Genomic DNA, 26779 nt, shown 5'->3' with positions numbered 1-26779 from the left:
TCTCCCACGTCTTGGTTTGTCCCAAATGTCCAGCAAGGGGAATGTCATGGGCCAATGTTAGGATGAACTTCCTGAACAGCTGAGGCACTACCACTCTCCTAGTGGCACCAGGTTTGGGGTCTCTGGCCTCAGTGTACAGGAGTCCATCTTCCCAATAGACCCTATGCGTTCCATTTTTCTTGCCTTTGGACTCTTCAGCAGCTTGCTGCCTAAGGCCTTCAAGAGAGGGACAGGTTTCTTGTCCCTTACACAGCTCCTCCCTTGAGGGTCCCCCTGGGCCTAAGAGCTCAACCTGATAAGGTTCAAGCTCCAAAGGCTCAGTTCCCTCAGAGGGCAGAACTTCTTCCTGAGAAGAGAGGTTCCCTTTCTTTTGCTGTGTTGCAGTTGGTTTCCCAACTGACTTTCCTGTTCTCTTGGTAGGCTGGGCCCTTCTTCCAGACTCCAGCTCTACTTGTTCACCCTGTGCCTTGCATTGTGCTCTTGTTTTCACACACACCAGTTCAGGGATACCCAGCATTGCTGCATGGGTTTTTAGCTCTACCTCAGCCCATGCTGAGGACTCCAGGTCATTTCCAAGCAGACAGTCCACTGGGATATTTGAGGAGACCACCACCTGTTTCAGGCCATTGACCCCTCCCCATTCTAAAGTAACCATTGCCATGGGATGTACTTTTCTCTGATTGTCAGCGTTGGTGACTGTGTAAGTTTTTCCAGTCAGGTATTGGCCAGGGGAAACCAGTTTCTCTGTCACCATGGTGACACTGGCACCTGTATCCCTCAGGCCCTCTATTCTAGTCCCATTAATTAAGAGTTGCTGTCTGTATGTTTGCATGTTAGGCGGCCAGACAGCTAGTGTGGCTAAATCCACCCCACCCTCAGAAACTAGAGTAGCTTCAGTGTGGACCCTGATTTGCTCTGGGCACACTGTTGATCCCACTTGGAGACTAGCCATACCAGTGTTACCTGGATGGGAGTTTGGAGTGGAACCTTTCTTGGGACAGGCCTTGTCTCCAGTTTGGTGTCCATGCTGTTTACAGCTATGACACCAGGCCTTTTTGGGATCAAAGTTTTTACCCTTGTACCCATTGTTTTGTGAAGAGGCTCTGGGCCCACCCTCCTGTGCAGGTTTTTGGGGGCCTGTAGAAGACTCTTTACTATTTTTAGTTTTGGTTGTCTCATCACCCTTCCCCTGGGGAGTCTTTGTGACCCCTTTCTTTTGGTCACCCCCTGTTGAAGTCTTGGACACCCTTGTCTTGACCCAATGGTCCGCCTTCTTTCCCAATTCTTGGGGAGAAATTGGTCCTAGGTCTACCAGATGCTGATGCAGTTTATCATTGAAACAATTACTTAACAGGTGTTCTTTCACAAATAAATTGTACAGCCCATCATAATTACTTACACCACTGCCTTGAATCCAACCATCTAGTGTTTTCACTGAGTAGTCAACAAAGTCAACCCAGGTCTGGCTCGAGGATTTTTGAGCCCCCCTGAACCTAATCCTGTACTCCTCAGTGGGGAATCCAAAGCCCTCAATCAGGGTACCCTTCATGAGGTCATAAGATTCTGCACCTTGTCCAGAGAGTGTGAGGAGTCTATCCCTACACTTTCCTGTGAACATTTCCCAAAGGAGAGCACCCCAGTGAGATCTGTTCACTTTTCTGGTTACACAAGCCCTCTCAAAAGCTGTGAACCATTTGGTGATGTCATCACCATCTTCATATTTAGTTACAATCCCTTTAGGGATTTTCAACATGTCAGGAGAATCTCTGACCCTATTTATGTTGCTGCCACCATTGATGGGTCCTAGGCCCATCTCTTGTCTTTCCCTCTCTATGGCTAGGATCTGTCTTTCCAAAGCCAATCTTTTGGCCATCCTGGCTAACTGGATGTCCTCTTCACTGGGGCTATCCTCAGTGATTTCAGAGGTGTTGGTCTCTCCTGTGAGGGAACCAGCATCTCTGACTATTATTTTAGGAGTCAGGGTTTGAGGGACCCTGTTCTCCCTAGATAGGACTGGTAGGGGGGAATTTTCCTCCAAGTCACTATCCTCTTCCTCTGAGTTGCCACCCTCAGAGGGGTTGGCCTTTTCAAACTCTGCCAAAAGCTCCTGGAGCTGTATTTTGGTAGGTTTGGGGCCCATTGTTATTTTCTTTATTTTACAGAGTGACCTTAGCTCCCTCATCTTAAGATGGAGGTAAGGTGTGGTGTCGAGTTCCACCACAGTCACATCTGTGCTAGACATTTTGCTTCTAAAAGTTGGAATACTTTTTAAGAATCTACAACTGGTTCTAGAATCTAATTCAAACTTTTACAAACTTTTAAACTCTAAAAGAAATGCTAAACAGGATCTAACACAAGGCCCTAGCAGGTCTTTTAAGGATTTAGAAAACTTTTCAAATTGCAAAAATCAATTTCTAATGACAATTTTTGAATTTGTCGTGTGATCAGGTATTGGCTGAGTAGTCCAGCAAATGCAAAGTCTTGTACCCCACCGCTGATCCACCAATGTAGGAAGTTGGCTCTGTATGTGCTATTTCAAAGTAAGGAATAGCATGCACAGAGTCCAAGGGTTCCCCTTAGAGGTAAAATAGTGGTAAAAAATAGATAATACTAATGCTCTATTTTGTGGTAGTGTGGTCGAGCAGTAGGCTTATCCAAGGAGTAGTGTTAAGCATTTGTTGTACATACACATAGACAATAAATGAGGTACACACACTCAGAGACAAATCCAGCCAATAGGTTTTGTTATAGAAAAATATCTTTTCTTAGTTTATTTTAAGAACCACAGGTTCAAATTCTACATGTAATATCTCATTCGAAAGGTATTGCAGGTAAGTACTTTAGGAACTTCAAATCATCAAAATTGCATGTATACTTTTCAAGTTATTCACAAATAGCTGTTTTAAAAGTAGACACTTAGTGCAATTTTCACAGTTCCTAGGGGAGGTAAGTATTTGTTAGGTTAACCAGGTAAGTAAGACACTTACAGGGCTTAGTTCTTGGTCCAAGGTAGCCCACCGTTGGGGGTTCAGAGCAACCCCAAAGTCACCACACCAGCAGCTCAGGGCCGGTCAGGTGCAGAGTTCAAAGTGGTGCCCAAAACACATAGGCTAGAATGGAGAGAAGGGGGTGCCCCGGTTCCGGTCTGCTTGCAGGTAAGTACCCGCGTCTTCGGAGGGCAGACCAGGGGGGTTTTGTAGGGCACCGGGGGGGACACAAGTCCACACAGAAATTTCACCCTCAGCAGCGCGGGGGCGGCCGGGTGCAGTGTCGAAACAGGCGTCGGGTTCGCAATGTTAGTCTATGAGAGATCTCGGGATCTCTTCAGCGCTGCAGGCAGGCAAGGGGGGGGGTTCCTCGGGGAAACCTCCACTTGGGCAAGGGAGAGGGACTCCTGGGGGTCACTTCTCCAGTGAAAGTCCGGTCCTTCAGGTCCTGGGGGCTGCGGGTGCAGGGTCTCTCCCAGGCGTCGGGACTTTAGGTTCAAAGAGTCGCGGTCAGGGGAAGCCTCGGGATTCCCTCTGCAGGCGGCGCTGTGGGGGCTCAGGGGGGACAGGTTTTGGTACTCACAGTATCAGAGTAGTCCTGGGGTCCCTCCTGAGGTGTCGGATCTCCACCAGCCGAGTCGGGGTCGCCGGGTGCAGTGTTGCAAGTCTCACGCTTCTTGCGGGGAGCTTGCAGGGTTCTTTAAAGCTGCTGGAAACAAAGTTGCAGCTTTTCTTGGAGCAGGTCCGCTGTCCTCGGGAGTTTCTTGTCTTTTCGAAGCAGGGGCAGTCCTCAGAGGATGTCGAGGTCGCTGGTCCCTTTGCAAGGCGTCGCTGGAGCAGGATCTTTGGAAGGCAGGAGACAGGCCGGTGAGTTTCTGGAGCCAAGGCAGTTGTCGTCTTCTGGTCTTCCTCTGCAGGGGTTTTTCAGCTAGGCAGTCCTTCTTCTTGTAGTTGCAGGAATCTAATTTTCTAGGGTTCAGGGTAGCCCTTAAATACTAAATTTAAGGGCGTGTTTAGGTCTGGGGGGTTAGTAGCCAATGGCTACTAGCCCTGAGGGTGGGTACACCCTCGTTGTGCCTCCTCCCAAGGGGAGGGGGTCACAATCCTAACCCTATTGGGGGAATCCTCCATCTGCAAGATGGAGGATTTCTAAAAGTTAGTCACTTCAGCTCAGGACACCTTAGGGGCTGTCCTGACTGGCCAGTGACTCCTCCTTGTTTTTCTCATTATTTTCTCCGGCCTTGCCGCCAAAAGTGGGGCCTGGCCGGAGGGGGCGGGCAACTCCACTAGCTGGAGTGTCCTGCTGGGTTGGCACAAAGGAGGTGAGCCTTTGAGGCTCACCGCCAGGTGTGACAATTCCTGCCTGGGGGAGGTGTTAGCATCTCCACCCAGTGCAGGCTTTGTTACTGGCCTCAGAGTGACAAAGGCACTCTCCCCATGGGGCCAGCAACATGTCTCGGTTTGTGGCAGGCTGCTAAAACTAGTCAGCCTACACAGATAGTCGGTTAAGTTTCAGGGGGCACCTCTAAGGTGCCCTCTGGGGTGTATTTTACAATAAAATGTACACTGGCATCAGTGTGCATTTATTGTGCTGAGAAGTTTGATACCAAACTTCCCAGTTTTCAGTGTAGCCATTATGGTGCTGTGGAGTTCGTGTTTGACAAACTCCCAGACCATATACTCTTATGGCTACCCTGCACTTACAATGTCTAAGGTTTTGGTTAGACACTGTAGGGGTACCATGCTCATGCACTGGTACCCTCACCTATGGTATAGTGCACCCTGCCTTAGGGCTGTAAGGCCTGCTAGAGGGGTGTCTTACCTATACTGCATAGGCAGTGAGAGGCTGGCATGGCACCCTGAGGGGAGTGCCATGTCGACTTACTCGTTTTGTTCTCACTAGCACACACAAGCTGGCAAGCAGTGTGTCTGTGCTGAGTGAGAGGTCTCCAGGGTGGCATAAGACATGCTGCAGCCCTTAGAGACCTTCCTTGGCATCAGGGCCCTTGGTACTAGAAGTACCAGTTACAAGGGACTTATCTGGATGCCAGGGTCTGCCATATGTGGATACAAAAGTACAGGTTAGGGAAAGAACACTGGTGCTGGGGCCTGGTTAGCAGGCCTCAGCACACTTTCAATTGTAAACATAGCATCAGCAAAGGCAAAAAGTCAGGGGGCAACCATGCCAAGGAGGCATTTCCTTACACCAATACATCAGTCGCACAGGAAATACCTCAGGTTTGTATTCAAAGGAATACATTACCAATTCAAAGTATTGCCGTTTGGTTTAACAACCGCACCAAGAGTCTTTACAAAATGTCTAGCAGTAGTGGCGGCACACATCAGAAGGCAGCAAATACACGTATTCCCGTATCTAGACGACTGGCTAATCAAGACCAACTCACTGACAAGGTGCTCACACCACACAAATCAGGTCATACAAAACCTCTACAAACTCGGTTTCACCATCAACTATGCAAAATCACACATTCTGCCGTGCAAAGTACAACAATACCTAAGAGCCATAATAGACACAACAAAAGGGTTAGCCACTCCAAGTCCACAAAGAATTCAAAATTTCAACAAAATCATACAACGCATGTATCCAACACAAAGAATACAGGCAAAAATGAAATTACAACTCCTAGGCATGATGTCCTCATGCATAGCCATTGTCCCGAACGCAAGACTGCACATGAGGCCCTTACAACAGTGCCTAGCATCACAATGGTCACAAGCACAGGGTCACCTTCTTCTAGATCTGGTGTTAATAGACCGCCAAACATACCTCTCGCTTCTATGGTGGAACAGTATAAATTTAAACAAAGGGCGGCCTTTCCAAGACCCAGTGCCACAATACGTAATAACAACAGATGCTTCCATAACGGGATGGGGAGCACACCTCGATCAACACAGCATACAAGGACAATGGGACGTACATCAAACAAAACTGCACATAAATCACCTAGAACTGCTAGCAGTTTTTCAAGCACTAAAAGTATTCCAACCAATCATAACTCACAAATACATTCTTGTCAAAACAGACAACATGACAACAATGTATTATCTAAACAAACAGGGGGGGACACACTCAACGCAGCTGAGCCTTCTAGCACAAAAGATATGGCGATGGGCAATTCACAACCACATTCGCCTAATAGCACAGTTTATTCCAGGGATCCAGAATCAACTTGCAGACAATCTCTCTCGAGATCACCAACAAGTCCACGAATGGGAAATTCACCCCCAAATTCTAAACACTTACTTCAAACTCTGGGGAACACCTCAAATAGACTTATTTGCAACAAAAGAGAACGCAAAATGCCAAAACTTCGCATCCAGATACCCACACAGGCAGTCCCAAGGCAATGCCCTATGGATAAACTGGTCAGGGATATTTGCATATGCTTTTCCCCCTCTCCCTCTCCTTCCATATCTAGTAAACAAATTGAGTCAAAACAAACTCAAACTCATACTGATAGCACCAACATGGGCAAAGCAACCCTGGTACACAACACTGCTAGACCTATCAGTAGTACCCCACATCAAATTGCCCAACTGGCCAGATCTGTTAACACAACACAAACAACAGATCAGGCATCCCGATCCAGCATCGCTGAATCTAGCAATCTGGCTCCTGAAATCCTAGAATTCGGACACTTAGACCTTACACAAGAATGTATGGAAGTCATAAAGCAAGCTAGAAAACCATCCACTAGGCACTGCTATGCAAGCAAATGGAAAAGGTTTGTTTGCTACTGCCATCATAATCAAATCCAACCATTACACGCATCTCCAAAGGATGTAGTGGGTTACTTGCTACACTGACAAAAATCAAACCTAGCTTTCTCTTCCATTAAAATACACCTTGCGGCAATATCTGCATACCTGCAGATTACCTATTCAACTTCACTATTTAGGATACCGGTCATTAAAGCATTTATGGAAGGCCTAAAAAGAATTATACCACCAAGGACACCACCCGTTCCTTCGTGGAACCTCAATGTTGTCTTAACAAGACTCATGGGTCCACCTTTTGAACCCATGCACTCTTGCGCAATACAGTTCCTGACCTGGAAAGTTGCATTTCTCTTCGCCATCACATCTCTACGGAGAGTAAGCGAAATTCAAGTGTTTACAATACAAGAACTTTTTATCCAAATACACAAAAATAAGGTAGTCCTAAGGACCAATCCTAAATTTTTACCAAAGGTTATTTCACCGTTCCACCTAAATCAAACTGTAGAACTACCAGTGTTCTTCCCACAGCCAGATTCCGTAGCTGAGAGGGCACTACATACATTAGATGTCAAAAGAGCACTAATGTACTACATTGACAGAACAAAAAACATCCGAAAGACTTAACAACTATTTATTGCATTCCAAAAACCTCATGCAGGAAACCCAATATCAAAACAAGGTATAGCCAGATGGATAGTTAAATGCATCCAAATCTGCTACCTTAAAGCAAAAAGACAGCTGCCCATTACACCAAGGGCACACTCAACCAGAAAGAAAGGCGCTACCATGGCCTTTCTAGGAAATATTCCGATGCACGAAATATGTAAGGCAGCCACATGGTCTACGCCTCACACGTTCACCAAGCACTACTGTGTAGACGTGCTATCAGCACAACAAGCCACAGTAGGTCAAGCCGTGTTAAGAACCTTATTTCAAAATACTTCCACTCCTACAGGCTGAGCCACCGCTTTTGGGGAGATAACTGCTTACTAGTCTATGCACAACATGTGTATCTACAGCGACAGATGCCATCGAACTGAAAATGTCACTTACCCAGTGTACATCTGTTCGTGGCATCAGTCGCTGAAGATTCACATGTGCCCACCCGCCTCCCCGGGAGCCTGTAGCCGTTCGGAAGTTAGCTTAAGCTTTGTACATTTCTAAATATATTATTTAAACCTTAAATAGGTACATACTTATTCACTCCATTGCATGGGCACTATTACTACAACACAACTCCTACCTCACCCTCTGCGGGGAAAACAATCGAAGATGGAGTCGACGCCCATGCGCAATGGAGACAAGGAGGAGGAGTCCCTCGGTCCCGTGACTCGAAAGACTTCTTCTAAGAAAAAAAACTTGTAACACTCCGACCCAACACCAGATGGCGGGCTATGCACAACATGTGAATCTTCAGCGACTGATGCCACGAACAGATGTACACTGGGTAAGTGACATTTTCATTTCTTAGTTTATTTTAAGAACCACAGGTTCAAGATTTACATACAATACTTTAAATGAAAGGTATTTCACTCAGGTATCTTAGGAACTTTGAATAATCACAATAGCATGTACAGTTTTGGCAAAAATGGCAATAAGCTATTTTAAAAGTGCACACAGTGCAAAAATCAACAGTTCCTGGGGGAGGTAAGTAAATGTTAAGTTCACAGGTAAGTAAAACACTTACAGGGTTCAAAGTTGGGTTCAAGGCAACCCCAAAGTTACCACACCAGCAACTCGGGCCGGTCAGGTGCAGAGGTCAAAGTGGTGCCCAAAACACATAGGCTTCAATGGAAATAGGGTGCCCCGGTTCCAGTCTGCCAGCAGGTAAGTACCCGTGACTTCGGAGGGCAAACCAGGGGGGTTTTGTAGGGCACTGGGGCGGGGGGGGGGGGGGGACCTGGGCTAGGAAGAGGATCGCCTGGGAGTCACTCCTGCACTGGAGTTCGGTTCCTTCAGGTCCTGGGGGCTGCGGGTGCAGTGTTTTTTCCAGGCGTCGGGTTCCTTGAAGCAGGCAGTCGCGGTCAGGGGGAGCCTCTGGATTCCCTCTGCAGGCGTTGCTGTGGAGGCTCAGGGGGGTCAACTCTGGCTACTCACGGGCTCGCAGTTGCCAGGGAGTAATCCCTGGGGTGTTAGTTTTCCGCAGGTCGAGCTGAGGGTGTCGGGTGCAGAGTGAAAAGTCTCACGCTTCCGGCGGGAAAACGTGTGGTCTTTAAAAGTTGCTTCTTTGTTGCAAAGTTGCAGTTTAGTTGAACAGGGCCGCTGTCCTCAGGAGTTTCTTGGTCCTTTTAGATGCAGGGTAGTCCTCTGAGGCTTCAGAGGTCGCTGGACCCTGGGGGATGCGTCACTGTTGCAGTTTTTTTCTTGAAGTGGGGAGACAGGCCGGTAGGGCTGGGGCCAAAGCAGTTGGTGTCTCATTCTTCTCTGCAGGGCTTCAGGTCAGCAGTCCTTCTTCGTCTTCAGGTTGCAGGAATGTATCTTCCTCATTTCTGGGAGCCTCTAAATACTCAATTTAGGGGTGTGTTTAGGTCTGGGAGGATAGTAGCCAATGGCTACTAGCCCTGAGGGTGGCTACACCCTCTTTGTGCCTCCTCCCTGTGGGGAGTGGGGCACATCCCTAATCCTATTGGGGGAATCCTCCATCCCCAAGATGGAGGATTTCTAAAAGTCAGAGTCAGCTCAGCTCAGGACACCTTAGGGGCTGTCCTGACTGGGGAGTGACTCCTTGTTTTTCTCATTATCTCCTCCAGCCTTGCCACCAAAAGTGGGGGCAGTGGCCGGAGGGGCGGGCATCTCCACTAGCTGGGATGCCCTGTGGCGCTGTAACAAAGGGGGTGAGCCTTTGAGACTCACCGCCAGGTGTTACAGTTCCCGCAGGGGGAGGTGAGAAGCACCTCCACACAGTACAGGCTTTGTTCCTGGCCACAGAGTGACAAAGGCACTCTCCCCATGTGGCCAGCAACATGTCTGGTGTGTGGCAGGCTGGCAAAACTAGTCCGCCCACACTGGAAGTCGGGTATGTTTTCAGGGGGCATCTCTAAGATGCCCTCTGGGTGTATTTTTGCAATAAAGTGCACACTGGCAGTTTTCAGTGTAGCCATTATGGTGCTGTGGAGTTCGTGTTTGACAGACTCCCAGACCATATACTCTTATGGCTACCCTGCACTTACAATGTCTAAGGTTTTGCTTAGACACTGTAGGGGCATAGTGCTCATGCACCTATGCCCTCACATGTGGTATAGTGCACCATGCCTTAGGGCTGTGAGGCCTGCTAGAGGGGTGACTTACGTATGCCACAGGCAGTGTGAGGTTGGCATGGCACTCTGAGGGGAGTGCCATGTCGACTTTGTCATTTTCTCCCAACCAGCACGCACAAACTGTGAAGCAGTGTGTATGTGCTGAGTGAGGGGTCCCTAGGGTGGCATAAGGCATGCTGCAGCCCCTAGAGACCTTCCCTGGCATCAGGGCCCTTGGTACCAGGGGTAACAGTTACAAGGGACTTATCTGTGTGCCAGGGTTGTGCCAGTTGTGGAGACAAAGGTACAGTTTAGGGAAAGAATACTGGTGCTGGGGCCTGGTTAGCAGGGTCCCAGCACACTTTCAAGTCATAACTTAGCATCAGCAAAGGCAAAAAGTCAGGGGGTAACCATGCCAAGGAGGCATTTCCTTCTCTTACCTCTAAAGGGAACCCTTGGACTCTGTGCACACTACCTCTTACTTTGAGGTAGTATATACAGAGCCAAGGGCCACCCCCCTGTCCAACTCCTCCCCTAGGGAGGTGCACAGAGCTGTGCCAGGTGGGCAGTTGATTCTGCCATCTTAGAAACAAGGTAGGCAGAGGCCCCTGGGAACATCAGACTGGTTAAGCCAGGTAGATGACACCCCTGATCACCTCTGATAGGTAGGTCACTTCAGACAATGACCAACCCACTTTCAGGGTTACTGAAGGGCTCTCCTGAGGGTGAGTCCTCGGATTCATTGAGCAAGACTCTACAAGGAACTCTCTGGAAGACATCTTCTGCTCCTGGCCTCTGGGACCCCTGCCAGTCTGCTTTAGAACTGAAACAAGTCTGCTTCTAGTGGGAAGCTTCCACTGTAACATTATTTCTCCAGATCCTGCAAGAATTTTGCAAAATCTGAGGGTGTGCATCCTCCAGGGTCACAAGGACTCTGTTTGCTCCACCTGGAAGCACAAGGAATCTCCCTTGGAGTGAAGGAGTCACTCTCCTGCATCCACAGGCTCCTCAAGACAATGTCCACTGGCTGATGGGGTCTGCTGTGCACAGATATCTAAAGATCCTGCTCCACAGGTGGTGAGGTTGTGGCCTTCTCAGGGTCATTCTTGTCTTTAAACCAACTTGGGAGACTGGGCCCCTACTCCTGCCACTGAACTGGAGCTCCTGTGCATTGAGACTGTTGCACTTTCCATGGCTTGTTGGCTCTTCCTCCAGGAGATCTTCAGGCAGAAAGTAGGCCCGGACTCCAGCACTCTGCAGTCTGAAGATCAGCCCCTTGTGCTGCAACTCCTGGACGCTGGACTTCTGTTTTGTTGTGCTGGTAAGGTCTTCTTGTGACTCTTTGTGCCCATTGCCAAAGCGTTACTCGTGGGGGCTCCATCGACTGCTGCTGGCCTTACTGCGTGCTAAGGGCTAGCCCTGATTCCCCCTCCTGGGTAGAGTCTCCTGGACATAGCTAGTCCCGAAAACTTTGCAAGCTCCTGTTTGCATTTGCCAGTTCTTGTTGGTGACCTGGCTGGTCACTGACCCTCCTACAGTCCGGCAACTGTTGAGGGACAGCTCGTAGGTGACTCCTGGGATCTTCTGCAGCTCCTGGACCCCGCAGCTGGACTTCTGACTCCACCAACTTGCAGGAACTTCATTATCTGGAGGATGGGCATTGACACGTGCACCACCTGGGCACCTCCAAAGGTGCTGTATTCTGTCTTCTTCCTTTGCTGGTCCTCCACATCCAGAATCCATCCCAGAGTTCCACTGGCCTGGTCCACAGGTCGGACAGCTGCTGGGCAATTAGGGATATCCACTGACTTCAGAGAGAGTCCCTTCTCCCCTCTGCATCCCCGGGACCCTTGTGTAGGTATTCCTGTCTTCTGGGTAGGGCCTCTCCATCCATCCTCTTGTCTGCTGGTTTCTTCGGGATCCACTGTGAAGGGTCCTCAATTCCACAACCTCCAGCCACTGCTCTCTGTGTTAGCCTATCGGACAACTGGGTGGGTAACTACCTTGCACCTGGTTGCTGGGGACACTTACTGGACTTACCTCTGGTACTCCTATCTGGGCCAGCCCCTGGCTAATTACCACACTTACTTTGGTTGGGTCACTATTTCACATTCCACTTTTATGAGTATATGGTTTAGCCCTCCCATAGGGCCCTATGCATTTTTATGCTATTTCTGATGGTTATTCTGTGTATATAATGTGTGTATATATATCTCCAAAGGGAGATATACCAATGCTAGTCTAATAGTGGTACAGTAATAAAGTATCCTTTATTTTTGCAACACTTGTGTGGTTCTTGCTTGTGAGTTACTGTGGTATTGCAAGTGCTTATCATTCCTCCTGAATAAGCTTCAGCTGCTCGCCTCCGCTACCCCTAGAGAGCTTTTGCTATCTGGACACCTATTCACTATCACTAAGGGTTGCCTGAACTCAGTACAGGGTGTCACACCATAGGTATACACCATAAACTGAGCCAGCCTCTTACCCATGGTATCATGCAACTAACACTGGAAACTGTTTCCAGTATGTTTGATACCAAACATGCCTAGGTTTGGAGAAGCCATTATGTAGTTGGGCCACTCTGTGGACCAGTGTCCACTACATACCTTAAGATGGCCTCCCCGCACCAGGAAATGGCCTGGGGTCTGTAGGGGTACCCTGCTCATCCAGGAGTACCCCCACACGTATGTACATGCACCCTGCCTTTGGGCTGAAAGGCCTAGCAGAGGGTGACTTATAGTGTCTAAGTGCAGTTACCAGGTTCAGTGTTGAATGGGTGCACGCACTGTTTCACACAGGCTGCAATTGCAGGCCTGCAGACAGTTTGCATGGGCTCCAATGGGCGGCACAATGTATGCTGCAGCCTATGGGAGACCCCTGGTGTACTAATGCTCTGAGTACCTAAGTATTGTATACTAGGGACTTACATGGGTACACGTGTATGCCAATTGTCGGGTGTAAAATGTTTATCAGCAACCAGATTTAGAGGCGAGAGCAGTCACTGGTGCCCTGATTAGCAGGATCCCAGCGAACTACAGTCTAAACACACTAGCAGGCTATAAGTGGGGGTAACTATACTAGAAAGAGGGCACTTTCCTACAGATGCTACCACCTCTGTGTTTAATGACTGCAGAAATAGAAGAGCTGGTTTATGCTGTCGAAAGCCCTGGCGTTCAAAATTGGGAATAAGTATCTGTGCCGCAAAAGGTCACAATAACTAAAACAAATAAAAAATAAAAAGTGCTCTATAGTCTGTGACGAACAGCCGTTCCAGGGGCATTCCAGGATCGAATTCAGATCATATTGCCCCAGGGTAAAGCACTAATGACTAGTCAACTGATTTTCTCGGCTTTTCTGGAAGGAGGTATAGAATTTTTCGTAAGGTATGTAGTATAAGGAAGCAGATTTTGCAAAGCTTATAAATAGAACTTTTTAAAGGAAAGCTTGCTGTCAAAAGGTGGTATTAGACAATGAGGTGAATTTCTATTGGCCACCATAGAGGAGACCAGTAGGAAGATTCCCAAAGGCAACCAATTTGACCCAGCCAGTGGTATTCTGTTTTGTTGTTCATCCCGGATGTCAGTGAGCGAAGGCTATCCTTGAAATTCCTCCATAGTTGAGTAGTTGCACAGTCTAGCTGTACAATCAATTGTAGTCTGCATAGAAGTAAAGATTTACTCTGCAGTTTTTTTTAGAGCAACTGATGGTGCCACATTGATGATAAAGTGGACACTGCAAAGTTTCATTTTAAACTCTTAAGTAAAATATGCCATTAACACAGCCTGCCAATGACGTATTCCGGTTAAGTAATATCCCCGTTACTAGGATCCTTGAGGCATTGTATTACAAGGCAGTAAAGTATGTTATCAGATGTTGATGACACATGTAATATCAATGCAATAGACAATCCTCTGTCTAAAACCTAACAAGTGTAATTTTCTCCCGTTTCAAGCACTGTTGTCTTCTTGTAAGGTATCCAAAACGTGATTTGAAAGAAGTCCAAAATGTAAAATTTAAAACATTGCTTCAAGAGTCAATTACTTTTTGCTGTTTTCACATGACAGTGGAGCAGTGATATGGGTCAGTATTTCGATTAAGGCAACATTAGCTTTTTTTATTAGCACTACTATTATTGTGACCTTGAGGAGATGACTTTCCATTAGCCCTTCTGCCTTGACAGCTTGTCCGCGATCCCTCTTGTCTTCACTCTGCGATTGGCTGTCCATGTTTTCTGCTTTCACAGCAGGCTCCATCTTCTTCCGTCACATCAGAGTTGTTTGGCTTGAACTCTTTGGTCAACAAGTTTTAAAGCCAGCACTGAGATGGTAGATTATTAGTGTGCAGGCCAAACATAGGGAACTCTTTCTGAATCTACAAAACAATGACCAAATCTGTTGACTTTGAGAAAAGCAGCCAAAATATTTGATATTTGATTTCGATCCCAAGGCCTTTTTGATTCACCACGTTGCATGCCATAAGCCATTTCTTCCAGTTTGCCAGTTAAATACTTGTGATCTTGGTGTGCCTGCCCCATGCTTTTTTTATCTTAACTTCTTTGCTTTGTGCTTTGCAGGGATAAATCAGTTTGGTCAAATGGGAATGCCGATACAATCCATGGGGCCCCGAACAGCGGCACCACTCCAGCACCCTGGACTTCAACATCCTGGGCCGCAGCACCCATCGCAAATTGGGCAGGTGATGCCTATGTCGCAGCAGCAGGTCAGTGTGTGCACACCACCTCCTTTGTGAAGTCTGGGCAGAATCCTGACCTAATGTAGTAGGAAACTCTTCGGAGACCAGGGGAAGCTTATTTTGCTTGCTCAGCTTTTCTTGAACTGCATGATTTAAATGTCAGTATCTAGGTGCTTTTGGCTATGGCAACTCACCAGAAGGGGAAACCTAGGGTTCTATAACAAGGGTAGTTGCAGCTACTTAATGTGGGTAAAAAACCTGGTTCCAGTGGGCGGCTTGAGCTATGCCACCTGTTGCCCAGTTTAAGTAAAAGTTGGCGAGTTTAGGTATTGGGTGCTTTTCAGATCCTGGATATAGAACTTAGTCATTTTGCATGTCAAGTCCTTATACTGTATGATCTTAATACATGTTGCTTTTACATCTTTTTTTTATAGTTTATAATCCAGCTAACTTCTCATGCTGCAGTGATTGCACCCTAGTGGTCGTATTTAATTTCCTGCTGTCATTTGAGGACCATCTTGAGACGTAGAATACTAGGCTTCTGCAGCACCACTCTGTTGTATTCAATTCTTTTGTGTTGTTGTGTCACCTAGTGGATGAGTCTCGATTTGTTTTTAGCATTTTTTGTTTAAAAAAATCTAAACATAAAATTCATCATCCTTTTAATCTTCCCAGGCAGCGCTCTGAAATAATTCACCAACAGCTCCTTCGCTCTGGTAGATGGTGCCATCGGACTCTGTCCCATCTCCAGGTGCGACATCACGGAGCTGCATACTGGTTTCACCCATGCACACTTATGTCAGTTATTTTTTTTGTGCCGTTAGTGAAACAGGAGGTCTTCTCTAAACTTTTAGTATTTTTACAGATTTTGCAAAGATTAATTTGGAGCGTATGCCATGGATGTATGCATCCCGCCACCTTCACACCCCTGTAAAGCCACATGATTTAAGGCCTCTGATGCCTGCAGGAAACAGATGTCTGTCACTTACTCGCTCAGTGTTGGTCTTTGGTGCCTTGGCTGCAAATAGAATTTGATGACCTGTGACTGCTCCCTGATGTATCAGAGGAACATTGGGGAGTGTTTAGCAAAGCTACATTAGCCCAGCTCAAGAAGCAAAGTAGGTCTAGGTTGTGGTCTGTAAACGGGCTCTGTTTCATAATTACCATTGTTGGGTAATTTCAAGATGAATTTGAAAGAAAAGTCCCTGACACAAGCTTAAGAAGACCCGATTATCCCATCGTTTCAGTTCCAGGGAGAAGTCATTCAGGCACTAGAAGGATCAGTCCACAGCAACCGGATTACAGCAATAATGGAAGTGGTGTGCCTTAGAGTCCCTGAGCTTTTAACTCTGCAGTAGGTAGGGTTGTTTAAGAAGGTGATGCTGCAGTTATTTTGTGTTATCCAGGGTCCATCGGGTGTGCCATTCGGCCCTCTGTCTGTATCAGGGGCCTCCAGGTGGACTACCACTAGAGGGGTCACCAATGGCACCAGCTGTCCCTGCTAAGCCACATCCTGGCTTGCTGTCATCACTAGGTCCTACCTCTACAGCTTTGCACCAGGCCGTTCTTATGGTGCCCTCCTCAACACCTGCTCTTAACTCCAGAGGCACCCTGATTCCGCTGTCAGATATGGCATTAACTTCAGCAGCATCTCAATTCCTGTCATGCTGCGAAATAAAGGAGATCTGAAGCCATTTTTATTTCGTACTCTGACACAGTCCTGGGAATTGGACAGGTTTCCCACAACAATGATGACATCATAAGAGTTGAACAATTTACTTCTCCCTCATTATACTGATGCTCGCTTTTACCTTGGCCTTCAGAATGCCTGTGGGTTAGATGCTTCCACAGAAACAGATTTGAATTCTCTCTTGGGCCCCATACTGAAGAATGTCTTTGTGTAGTTATTTGCTAGGCTGCTAAGATTTTGGATTTATAGTTGCACCCGAATGCTATCTGGTGATTACCACCTGAGGCCTAGGTGAGGTTCTACTGAGACTTTTATGCATCATTGTCCACACTGTGTACAGGATCACCTCTGAGCTTCCTGATTGTTCAGTGCCACAGGCCTGTTTTTTGAGAACCTTCTAGCATGAAGCAGTATCTGACTCCAGAGAGCCTTGCTGTTGAGTTTCACCTAGCAGTGTTACCCTAATACTTTACCTATAGATCTTCTTGATAGTGAATCCTAAAGAGAAGTCGTTTTGTTTGCCAGTTTGGCTCTACATTCATTGAAGCCTGTATGATTCACGGATCCTTGTAAAACACAAACTTATGGACAGTCAGCAATAGCATGTGAATCTACAGAAACTACGTTCTTTAATAATGTGCTTACAGAGTAAGTAACAATTTCCTTTTGTTGCTGTCCATGTTGAGATTCTCAATCAATGAGCAAAATCCCATCTTCTGATGAAATCTTCCAGCAGACAATCCTTAATCTTAAGAATTTCCCAAGTCCAGACTAGGTCTGGAAACTTTTAACAGTTGCTCACATTCATGGATAAGTGGCCATATATATCCACCACCATGTGTGCTAATGTCAGTTTTTTTTTCCATTTGCAATTTAGTGGGGATCTGGAGTTCTACTCCTGAACTTTAAATATCTTCAGTCCAACTAAGAAGACAGTAGCATTGAACAAATTGCTAATCTGTTGGTTGCAGATTAGCATGCTGTCCCCTTTGATTGGTGAAGTCTATTTTTATTTATTCATTTATTTTATTTAGAGTTTTCTATAGCGCTGGCATGACCCGAGGGTATCAGAGCGCTTTACAACAGTACATGTTATCAAACACATAAATTATATACAGGTATAGTTCCTCATAAGCATACAAGTTGGAGTGTAGGCAGCAGTGGGGTGGAGGAGGATGGGTCTTAGGGTGAAGGGTGATTCGCTAGCTAAGATGTTGGTTGAGGAGGAATTTATTCAGCTGCTTCTTGAAGATCTGGAGGGAGGGATTTGACCTTCTGTACTGGGATGGATTTCCAGATGATGGAGGCCTTTCTTGTAAAGGAGCATGACTGGGTTTTTTCTTTATGGGCTTTGGGCGGGATGAGGAGAAAGGTGTTTGAGCTTCTTAGTTTTCTTGTCTGTCCTGCCTTAATGAGTTTAGCGGCGAGGTATGCTGGTTTCCCAGTGTGCAGGGCTTTGTGAGTTAGGCAGACAGTTCTAAACTTGCAGCAAGCTTCAATTGAGAGACACTTAAGTTCTTTCAGGGAAGGGTAGATGTGGTCATATTCTTTAATTCCTGATACCATTCTGGCCGCTGCATGGAGAGTGGTTCTCATGGGTGCAAGCTGGACTTTTGCTGTGCCAGTGAGGATAGCGTTTGCGTAGTCTAATCTGGAAAGCACCAGTGCTTGCATGGCGTTTTTTTAGGTCACCTGGCGGTAGGAATGGTTTGATTTTGTTCAGCAGTTTCAGGTTGTAGAAAGCATTCTTCGCGTTGTTCTTTATATGGTCCTTCATAGTCAAATTGGTGTCCAGAGTGGGTCCCAGGGACTTGATAGTGTCTGTTGGAGTAAGATTGCATTTAAGAGCGTCTATGGATTCTATCCATTCTTGCATCTGGGGGAGCTGCTTTGTCTTTAAAATGTGAAGAATTTCAGTCTTATCTTGGTTGAATTTTAAGTGGTTGTAGGATAGCCAAAGTTGTACTTCTTTGAGGGTGGCATTTAGTTGGTTTCCGTCCTCTATTGAGGATATTTCCATGTAAAGTTGGGTGTCCTCTGCGTACCGATGGAAGGGGATGTTGGCTTGGTTGAGTATGACTGTATGGGGGTCCATGTAGATGTTGAAGAGTGTGGGCGAGAGGACAGAGCCTTCCAGAACACCTCTGATTGCAGTTGTGGTATAGGTCATGTTATTTATTTTTATTTGTTGAGAGCGGTTCTGTAGAAAAGATGAGAACCAGCGTAGGACCACACCTTCCACGCCAATTCGTTTTTGGAGGGAGTCCAGTAGATGCTTGTGGTCGACCGTGTCGAAGGCTGCCGATACGTCTAGGAGAATGAGCAAGCAGCATCGGTCAGAATCTAGACATTTGTGAAGGTCATCTACTATGTTTAGAATCGCGGTTTCTGTGCTGCATCCTTTTCTAAATCCAGATTGAAGGGGGTTCAGAAGGTCGTTGTCTGTGTGTTGGTTTAGCTGAGAGAGAACACACCTCTCTAGAGTTTTGGCAAGGAAGGGTAGATTGGAGACTGGTATAAAGTTGTTGAGGTAGTTCGGGTCTGCTCCCATTTTTTTTGTATTTTTTAGCATTGGCGTGACTTGATGACTTGACAGAGCTTAAGGCAGTCTGGTATCACACTGGTCTGAAGGGAGCTATTAATGATCTTAGTCCAGATGGGGTTAAGAGTCTGGTTGAGTTTTTTTGTCAGGGAGGCTGGGAGGGGGTCTGCTAGGTGAGAGGATGGTTTGGATGTAGCCAATAGTGCAGAGATGTCTGCCTCCGAGAGTGAGTTGAAGGCCTTCCAGCCTTGGGGAGTTGCCGTAGGTTCTTGGATAAGATGATGTCTGTTGTTTATTGTTGGAGAGATAGGTTGTAGGGAGTCCGTGGAAAGTGAGCGGTGATTATCATCATCCTTTCTGGGAGGAAGAATCTCCGTGGCTGGCAGATTGTCAGTTTCCCGGGAGAGATCAATCTTTGTGATTTTGTCATTGAAGAAGTTAGCAAAGTTTTTGTATCATTCTTTGGAGGCCTGCTTTTATATTCGGGGTGGTTTGGAAGTTTGTTGTTTGATGATGTTGAAAAGCTCCTTTGGGCGGTTTTTGGCTCTATCTAGTACATTGCAGAAGAATGTGTTTTTTTCATTTGTTATGTGTTTTTTGTAGTTTCTGCGTTCTCTCCTGAGTTGCTCAAGGTGTGCTGTGGATGGGTCAGATCTCCAAAGTCTCTCAGTTGCCTTCTTTCGGAGTTTAGATCTTTATTGAACCAGGCTCTTGAGGGTGTGTTTCTCACTCTTTTCGGTTTCATAGGGGCTACTTTGTCCAGTATGGAGGATACTGTTGAGTTGTATTGGGTGGTGAGTTCAGTTGTTGAGATGGGTGGGGGGGAGGCTCGAAGTGAGCTAATTCTTTCTTCTATGACTGCTTCTGGAATTTGTCTAATGTTTCTTTTCCATTGGAAAGATTTTTGCGTGTAAGTTGGGTGTTGGGATGCTTTGTTGAGATGGAATAAAATAATGTGGACTGACCAGTCGGCAGGGAGGATGTCGTCAGTCGTGTTTCTTTCTGAGCTATTATAGCATCCAGTGTTGAGCCCTTGTTGTGGGTTTCACCTTTGCAGAGCTGGGAGAGGTCTTTGCTCTGTAAGAGGTCATTTAAGGATTGGATTAGAGTATTGCTTTCATTGTTCCACTGGAGGTTGGGGTCCCCTAGAATGATGTAATTGGCGCATGAGAGTGAGCAGCTTGTTATTAGATCAGCAAGGTGTTCACCAAAGGGGAGAGTGTTGCCAGGAGGGTGCTAGAGCAGATGACGGATCATATTGGAGTTATATTTCATCCCTATGGAGGCGCTGAGATATTCAAATGAGTTGTAGGTGAAAGTGTCTTTTATCTCTACGTTGAGGTTGTTCTTGTGAATGATGGCGATACCTCCGCCGTGGCTGTCCTTCCTGTCTTTTTTGATGATTGAAAAACCCGGCGGAACTAGTGTGTCCATGATCGGTTGTGAGAATTAATTTAGGAAAGTTTCTGTGATGAAAGCAATGTTGTGGTTCAGGATGGCATCTGCTAGTTCCATAGCATGTTTGACTGCAGACCTGCAGTGAATGAGCATACATTTAGTTTGTCTTCTGTTCCTAGGGTCCTGAGTGTCTGGGGTCAAGGGGATATTGATGAGGTGTGCTGGAGGCCTAGTCGAGCTTGGTGGTGCATGGTTTCGACCTAGTCCCATGATGACCTGGATTTTAGATGAGGGGTTGAATTTAGAAACGTTTCTGGTTGTACGATTGGGTTAGTTCCTTGGCTTCACGCTGCGACAATGCTGCACTGGTTCCTTTCGGTCTCTGGGCTTTGAAGTTGAGGGGCATTGAGGGCCAGCTGATTGGTTGGGATCTGGCTCTACCAAGGCTTAGTGTGTTGGTGTGCTTCAGTATGGGGTTCGGAAATGGGTTTAGGTTTCTTGAGATCTTGTTGATGCCCTGTTTTACTGTTTCTAGTTGGTTTTCCAGGTTAATTAGTCGCCCATTTATATTGAGCATGGGTGTGTTATTTAAGGGGGGAGTATGGATGTTTTGCTTCATATTGTGCGGGGTCTGATGAGCTTGAGTCGGATGGTGTTCATCAGAGGTGGGAGTTAGATTTGAGGCTGTAGTGTAGTTAGATATGCTATTAGGGTATTTGTTTTTAATGACAAGACTTTGGGGGGGGGATCTTGGGGGTCTCTTTGAGTTGAGGACCTTAGTTTATTAGTGGGGGGTGGGTAGAGGGGGGTTGGGAGCGTGAACCACTCTGTTGACCTGCTGGGTGGTCTTTGAGGCAAGGGAAGGCGGATGGGGCTTGTGTGTGAAGGGGGGGGACAGAGTTTGGGGGATTTGTTAGGTAGGGAGATGGGATTTGCGTAGGAGTTCAGGGTGAAGCGGCCTGTTTGGGAAGAAGTAGGGAGAGTGATGTCGATCATATTGTGCGAGAAAGTTGTAGTGGTGAGGACCTGTGTGCAGCTGGGGCTGTTGGGTTCATTGTTAGCAGGGCTTAGGGTGCTGTGAGTTGTGGCAGGAGTAGAGGGGTTTGTGGTAAGACTCATGAATGTTTCATTATGGTTTGAGGTTGTGATATGGCTCTTTTTAGTGTAGGGAATATGGATTCAAAAGAGCGTAGGTTGGCATCATTAGCTTGTATCATGATGGTTCTAGTCCTGAAGATGGTAATGTTGGCATTGCCCTGAAATGTGGGCGAGCTGGAGATCGTAAGTTTGCAACCATACGGTATGTTGGTGGATTTGGAGGTGTGAAGATAATTAGTTAGGAATGTATTCCATCTTACAGGGCGCTTGGTGTAGAAAATGAGGTCTCTTCTTGCTAGGCCTTTGGAAGCGTTGAAGTAAGTGTCCGCAATCAGCAGCTTGGTGTTGTTTGATCAGTTTGTGTTTGAGCTTTTTTGTTGCTGTGTGGGAGAGGTTGGGGGAAGGGAGATAGAAAAGGATTTGGGACTATGGGTTTTTAGGAGGGTGTATAATGCAGGGCTGGCGGGTTCTATGGGGGCCAGCTTTCTAAGTCCTATAATGTGGAATTGATACTTTTAACTGAGAGCGGACTGGCGAGTTTCCTAGGCACTCAAGGAATGTCTTTTGTGAATAATGGTTGGAGATCTGTGAACTTCGCTCTGCTCTGTTATGGGGGCAGTATAGAAGAGTGAGTTGGGCGGGGCGGCCTCTCTGCTAGGGAGTGTTAATGTAGTTGGAGGGGGTACACTCACAGAGTATTGGTGTATTTGGAGAAAGGAGGAGCTGCTTGGGGGTAAGGTAATTTAGAAGGGAGTGACTAAGAATCAACCCATTCAAAGATGGCAGCCCCTCTGGGGGTGAGGAGGAGTTATGTATTCAGGTGCACCTCTTAGCTTTCTAAGGTTTTCTCAGGATGTGGTCAGGAAGTCCTCTCTTTGTTTCTAATGTTTGTGGGAGGGGTCAGTGATACTCGCCTTTTGTTAGTCCTTTTTTTGTGTTGTTACAAGACCCCGAGTCTACTGGGAACGTCGAGGACAAAAGAAAAAGTAAAAAAATGGCGGATTTGAAGCAGTGTCTAGTGGGTGAGGGCTCCGCTGAGGAGGTCAGGACCTCATCTCTCTCGCAGGAAGCGGCCCAAAAAGCAGTTCACGGTGTGGAGGGCACACATCACCACCCTAGAGCCCGTGAGCGGCTCTTCGCGGGAGCGAGGCTGGCACAAAGTCAGATCTCCCGGCCTGTGAGCAGACGCTGATCAAGACTGGCGGCTCCTTACTTCATTCCGAACTCATTTCACTCCGCTTCCCTCGTGGCTGAAGAAGGGGGAGGAGGGGCCCGGGGCCTGTGCCGATCCTCAGAGGCTCCGGAAAGCCCACATGACTACGGGCAAGGGATTGCATGCAGGGGGGGGGGGGTCACGGAGCTCCTGAGGTAGTCTGATGAGGTCAACGGCCAAGGGATTGCGCGGCCTGGACGGAGCGATCACCCTACCTTGTTGGGGTCCTCGTCTCCTTCAGCCTCTCGGACGCTCAGAGGCTGAGGCGTGGTTCCAGTCATGGCTCCAGGACGAGTCACCACGAAGCGACGGCGGATGGAGGTGGGTTCCCACCTCTGAACGGAGAGGGTCCAAGCTATGCTCTAAGCCGGTTCCGGCGCCACAGTGGATAAACCCTCACCTCAGTGTGGACGAGGGTCCGAGTTGTGGTCTCAGGTCGTCTTGACAGCAAATGGTGGACGGGGGCCCCTAGCTGAGTCAGCAGTTCGTTAGATTATGGTTTTAGATTAGTTCATTATTCAGTTGCAGTTCGACATTTGTGGGGAGGATGCCCAAGGGAATCCCAGGATTTTCTCGGATTGTGATCCCATCCCTCAGGAGCTTGGCTCCTATGCTCCTTCTCTGGCGGCCATCTTTGCATTGCAGCGATTCACCTCACGTTTTCCCAGACTACCCTCAATGCTGCAACAGGTAAATGCCTGTGATGCTGCAGCTTTTCCGGATGAATCTAATTTTCCTGCAACAGCTTTGGGCCCCAAAGGTCCATCATGACCGAGTCGTGCTTGCTTTAGCGGGGCCTTCCAGGGTGCCAGCTGACTCATTTTTGGCCTTCCATTGGCACCCTGCAGGTGCTGGGCTGAGCAACCACCCCTCTGCTAGAGAGACTGCTCATTCTGTCAGGTCCAGTGCAGTCCACTGCTCAAGAGGTTCTGAATCCAACCCAGACTTCCTAGTATTTTTTGACACGTGGAGACCCTATTTGAGTCACAGTCAAGCGCAGTACAGGGCTGTAAGAAGCTGGCTCTTTATATAATCTACCAAAATGAGACACTGTGAAGTGTCCAAGTATCCCTTACTAGTGCACAGCGGCGTGCTTTAACCATCCCTATGTGCTCTATTTGTGGTAGTGTGGTCGAGCAGCCCGCGGCTTTTCCGAGGGGAGTGTTGAGTATTTGTTGTACTTAGTTGTAAGGAAATGCCTCCTTGGCATGGTTGCCCCCTGACTTTTTGCCTTTGCTGATGCTATGTTTACAATTGAAAGTGTGCTGAGGCCTGCTAACCAGGCCCCAGCACCAGTGTTCTTTCCCTAACCTGTACTTTTGTATCCACAATTGGCAGACCCTGGCATCCAGATAAGTCCCTTGTAACTGGTACTTCTAGTACCAAGGGCCCTGATGCCAAGGAAGGTCTCTAAGGGCTGCAGCATGTCTTATGCCACCCTGGAGACCTCTCACTCAGCACAGACACACTGCTTGCCAGCTTGTGTGTGCTAGTGAGGACAAAACGAGTAAGTCGACATGGCACTCCCCTCAGGGTGCCATGCCAGCCTCTCACTGCCTATGCAGTATAGGTAAGACACCCCTCTAGCAGGCCTTACAGCCCTAAGGCAGGGTGCACTATACCATAGGTGAGGGTACCAGTGCATGAGCATGGTACCCCTACAGTGTCTAAACAAAACCTTAGACATTGTAAGTGCAGGGTAGCCATAAGAGTATATGGTCTGGGAGTCTGTCAAACACGAACTCCACAGCACCATAATGGCTACACTGAAAACTGGGAAGTTTGGTATCAAACTTCTCAGCACAATAAATACACACTGATGCCAGTGTACATTTTATTGCAAAATACACCCCAGAGGGCACCTTAGAGGTGCCCCCTGAAACTTAACCGACTATCTGTGTAGGCTGACTAGTTCCAGCAGCCTGCCACACTAGAGACATGTTGCTGGCCCCATGGGGAGAGTGCCTTTGTCACTCTGAGGCCAGTAACAAAGCCTGCACTGGGTGGAGATGCTAACACCTCCCCCAGGCAGGAGCTGTAACACCTGGCGGTGAGCCTCAAAGGCTCACCCCTTTGTCACAGCACCGCAGGACACTCCAGCTAGTGGAGTTGCCCGCCCCCTCCGGCCCGGCCCCCACTTTTGGCGGCAAGGCCGGAGAAAATAATGAGAATAACAAGGAGGAGTCACTGGCCAGTCAGGACAGCCCCTAAGGTGTCCTGAGCTGAGGTGACTCTAACTTTTAGAAATCCTCCATCTTGCACATGGAGGATTCCCCCAATAGGGTTAGGATTGTGACCCCCTCCCCTTGGGAGGAGACACAAAGAGGGTGTACCCACCCTCAGGGCTAGTAGCCATTGGCTACTAACCCCCCAGACCTAAACACGCCCTTAAATTTAGTATTTAAGGGCTACCCTGAACCCTAGAAAATTAGATTCCTGCGACAACAAGAAGGACTGCCCAGCTGAAAACCCCTGCAGAGGAAGACCAGAAGACAACAACTGCCTTGGCTCCAGAAACTCACCGGCCTGTCTCCTGCCTTCCAAAGAACTCTGCTCCAGCGACGCCTTCCAAAGGGACCAGCGACCTCTGAATCCTCTGAGGACTGCCCTGCTTCGACGACGACCAGAAACTCCCGAGGACAGCGGACCTGCTCCAAAAAGACTGCAACTTTGTTTCAAGGAGCAGCTTTAAAGACCCCTGCAACTCCCCGCAAGAAGCGTGAGACTTGCAACACTGCACCCGGCGACCCCGACTCGGCTGGTGGAGAACCAACACCTCAGGGAGGACCTCCGGACTACTCTCCGACTGTGAGTACCAAAGCCTGTCCCCCCTGAGCCCCCACAGCGCCGCCTGCAGAGGGAATCCCGAGGCTTCCCCTGACCGCGACTCTCTGAAACCTAAGTCCCGACGCCTGGAAAAGACCCTGCACCCGCAGCCCCCAGGACCTGAAGGACCGGACTTTCACTGGAGAAGTGACCCCCAGGAGTCCCTCTCCCTTGCCCAAGTGGAGGTTTCCCCGAGGAAGCCCCCCCTTGCCTGCCTGTAGCGCTGAAGAGATCCGTTGATCTCTCATAGACTAACATTGCAAACCCGACGCTTGTTTCTACACTGCACCCGGCCGCCCGCGCTGCTGAGGGTGAAATTTCTGTGTGGGCTTGTGTCCCCCCCGGTGCCCTACAAAACCCCCCTGGTCTGCCCTCCGAAGACGCGGGTACTTACCTGCAAGCAGACCGGAACCGGGGCACCCCCTTCTCTCCATTCTAGCCTATGTGTTTTGGGCACCACTTTGAACTCTGCACCTGACCGGCCCTGAGCTGCTGGTGTGGTGACTTTGGGGTTGCTCTGAACCCCCAACGGTGGGCTACCTTGGACCAAGAACTGAACCCTGTAAGTGTCTTACTTACCTGGTAAAACTAACAAAAACTTACCTCCCCCAGGAACTGTGAAAATTGCACTAAGTGTCCACTTTTGAAATAGCTATTTGTCAATAACTTGAAAAGTATACATGCAATTGAAATGATTCAAAGTTCCTAGTGTACTTATCTGCAATACCTTTCGAATGAGATATTACATGTAGAATTTGAACCTGTGGTTCTTAAAATAAACTAAGAAAAGATATTTTTCTATACAAAAACCTATTGGCTGGATTTGTCTCTGAGTGTGTGTACCTCATTTATTGTCTATGTGTATGTACAACAAATGCTTAACACTACTCCTTGGATAAGCCTACTGCTCGACCACACTACCACAAAATAGAGCATTAGTATTATCTATTTTTACCACTATTTTACCTCTAAGGGGAACCCTTGGACTCTGTGCATGCTATTCCTTACTTTGAAATAGCACATACAGAGCCAACTTCCTACATTAGTCAATAAATGAGACACACTCAATAAGGAAATCAGACACCAATTAGTAAAAAATCAGCTTTTTGTATTAATTTACATATCAAGATCTTCACAATCAGGTATGAACTTTCTAACTTAGCGATTTTCAGAAACAGAGAAAATACAGCTGGCAGATTTGAGGCTTGAGCAGTAATGTTATCCTGTGGGAGAAACATTCACTGTATAGGGTCACTTGCAAACGACTTTCTGGACTTAAGTAGGGGCCAAGGCCCAAGGAAGCACCCACAGTTCAAGTTTGCCTTCCCTGGTGTGTTTGGGTGCAGAGGTGCTTCC

The 26779-nt window shown here is 47.6% G+C and overlaps 1 protein-coding gene across 7 annotated transcripts in view; it reads left to right on the top strand.

Annotated features, from left to right (window-relative positions):
• The window catches only part of EP300 (E1A binding protein p300), a 498766-nt gene that overhangs the window by 229978 nt on the left and 242009 nt on the right, over positions 1–26779 (top strand). For all 7 annotated transcript variants that reach the window (XM_069231138.1, XM_069231137.1, XM_069231136.1 and 4 more), the window contains one exon: positions 14538–14683. In XM_069231138.1, the coding sequence (XP_069087239.1) occupies positions 14538–14683 (146 nt within the window). The remainder of the gene's footprint in view (positions 1–14537; positions 14684–26779) is intronic.

This window comes from Pleurodeles waltl, chromosome 4_2, assembly GCF_031143425.1.
Source record: "Pleurodeles waltl isolate 20211129_DDA chromosome 4_2, aPleWal1.hap1.20221129, whole genome shotgun sequence".
Taxonomy (NCBI): domain Eukaryota; kingdom Metazoa; phylum Chordata; class Amphibia; order Caudata; family Salamandridae; genus Pleurodeles; species Pleurodeles waltl.
Note: the sequence above shows the minus strand (reverse complement) of the source record. Positions and strands in the feature narration are given on the sequence as shown.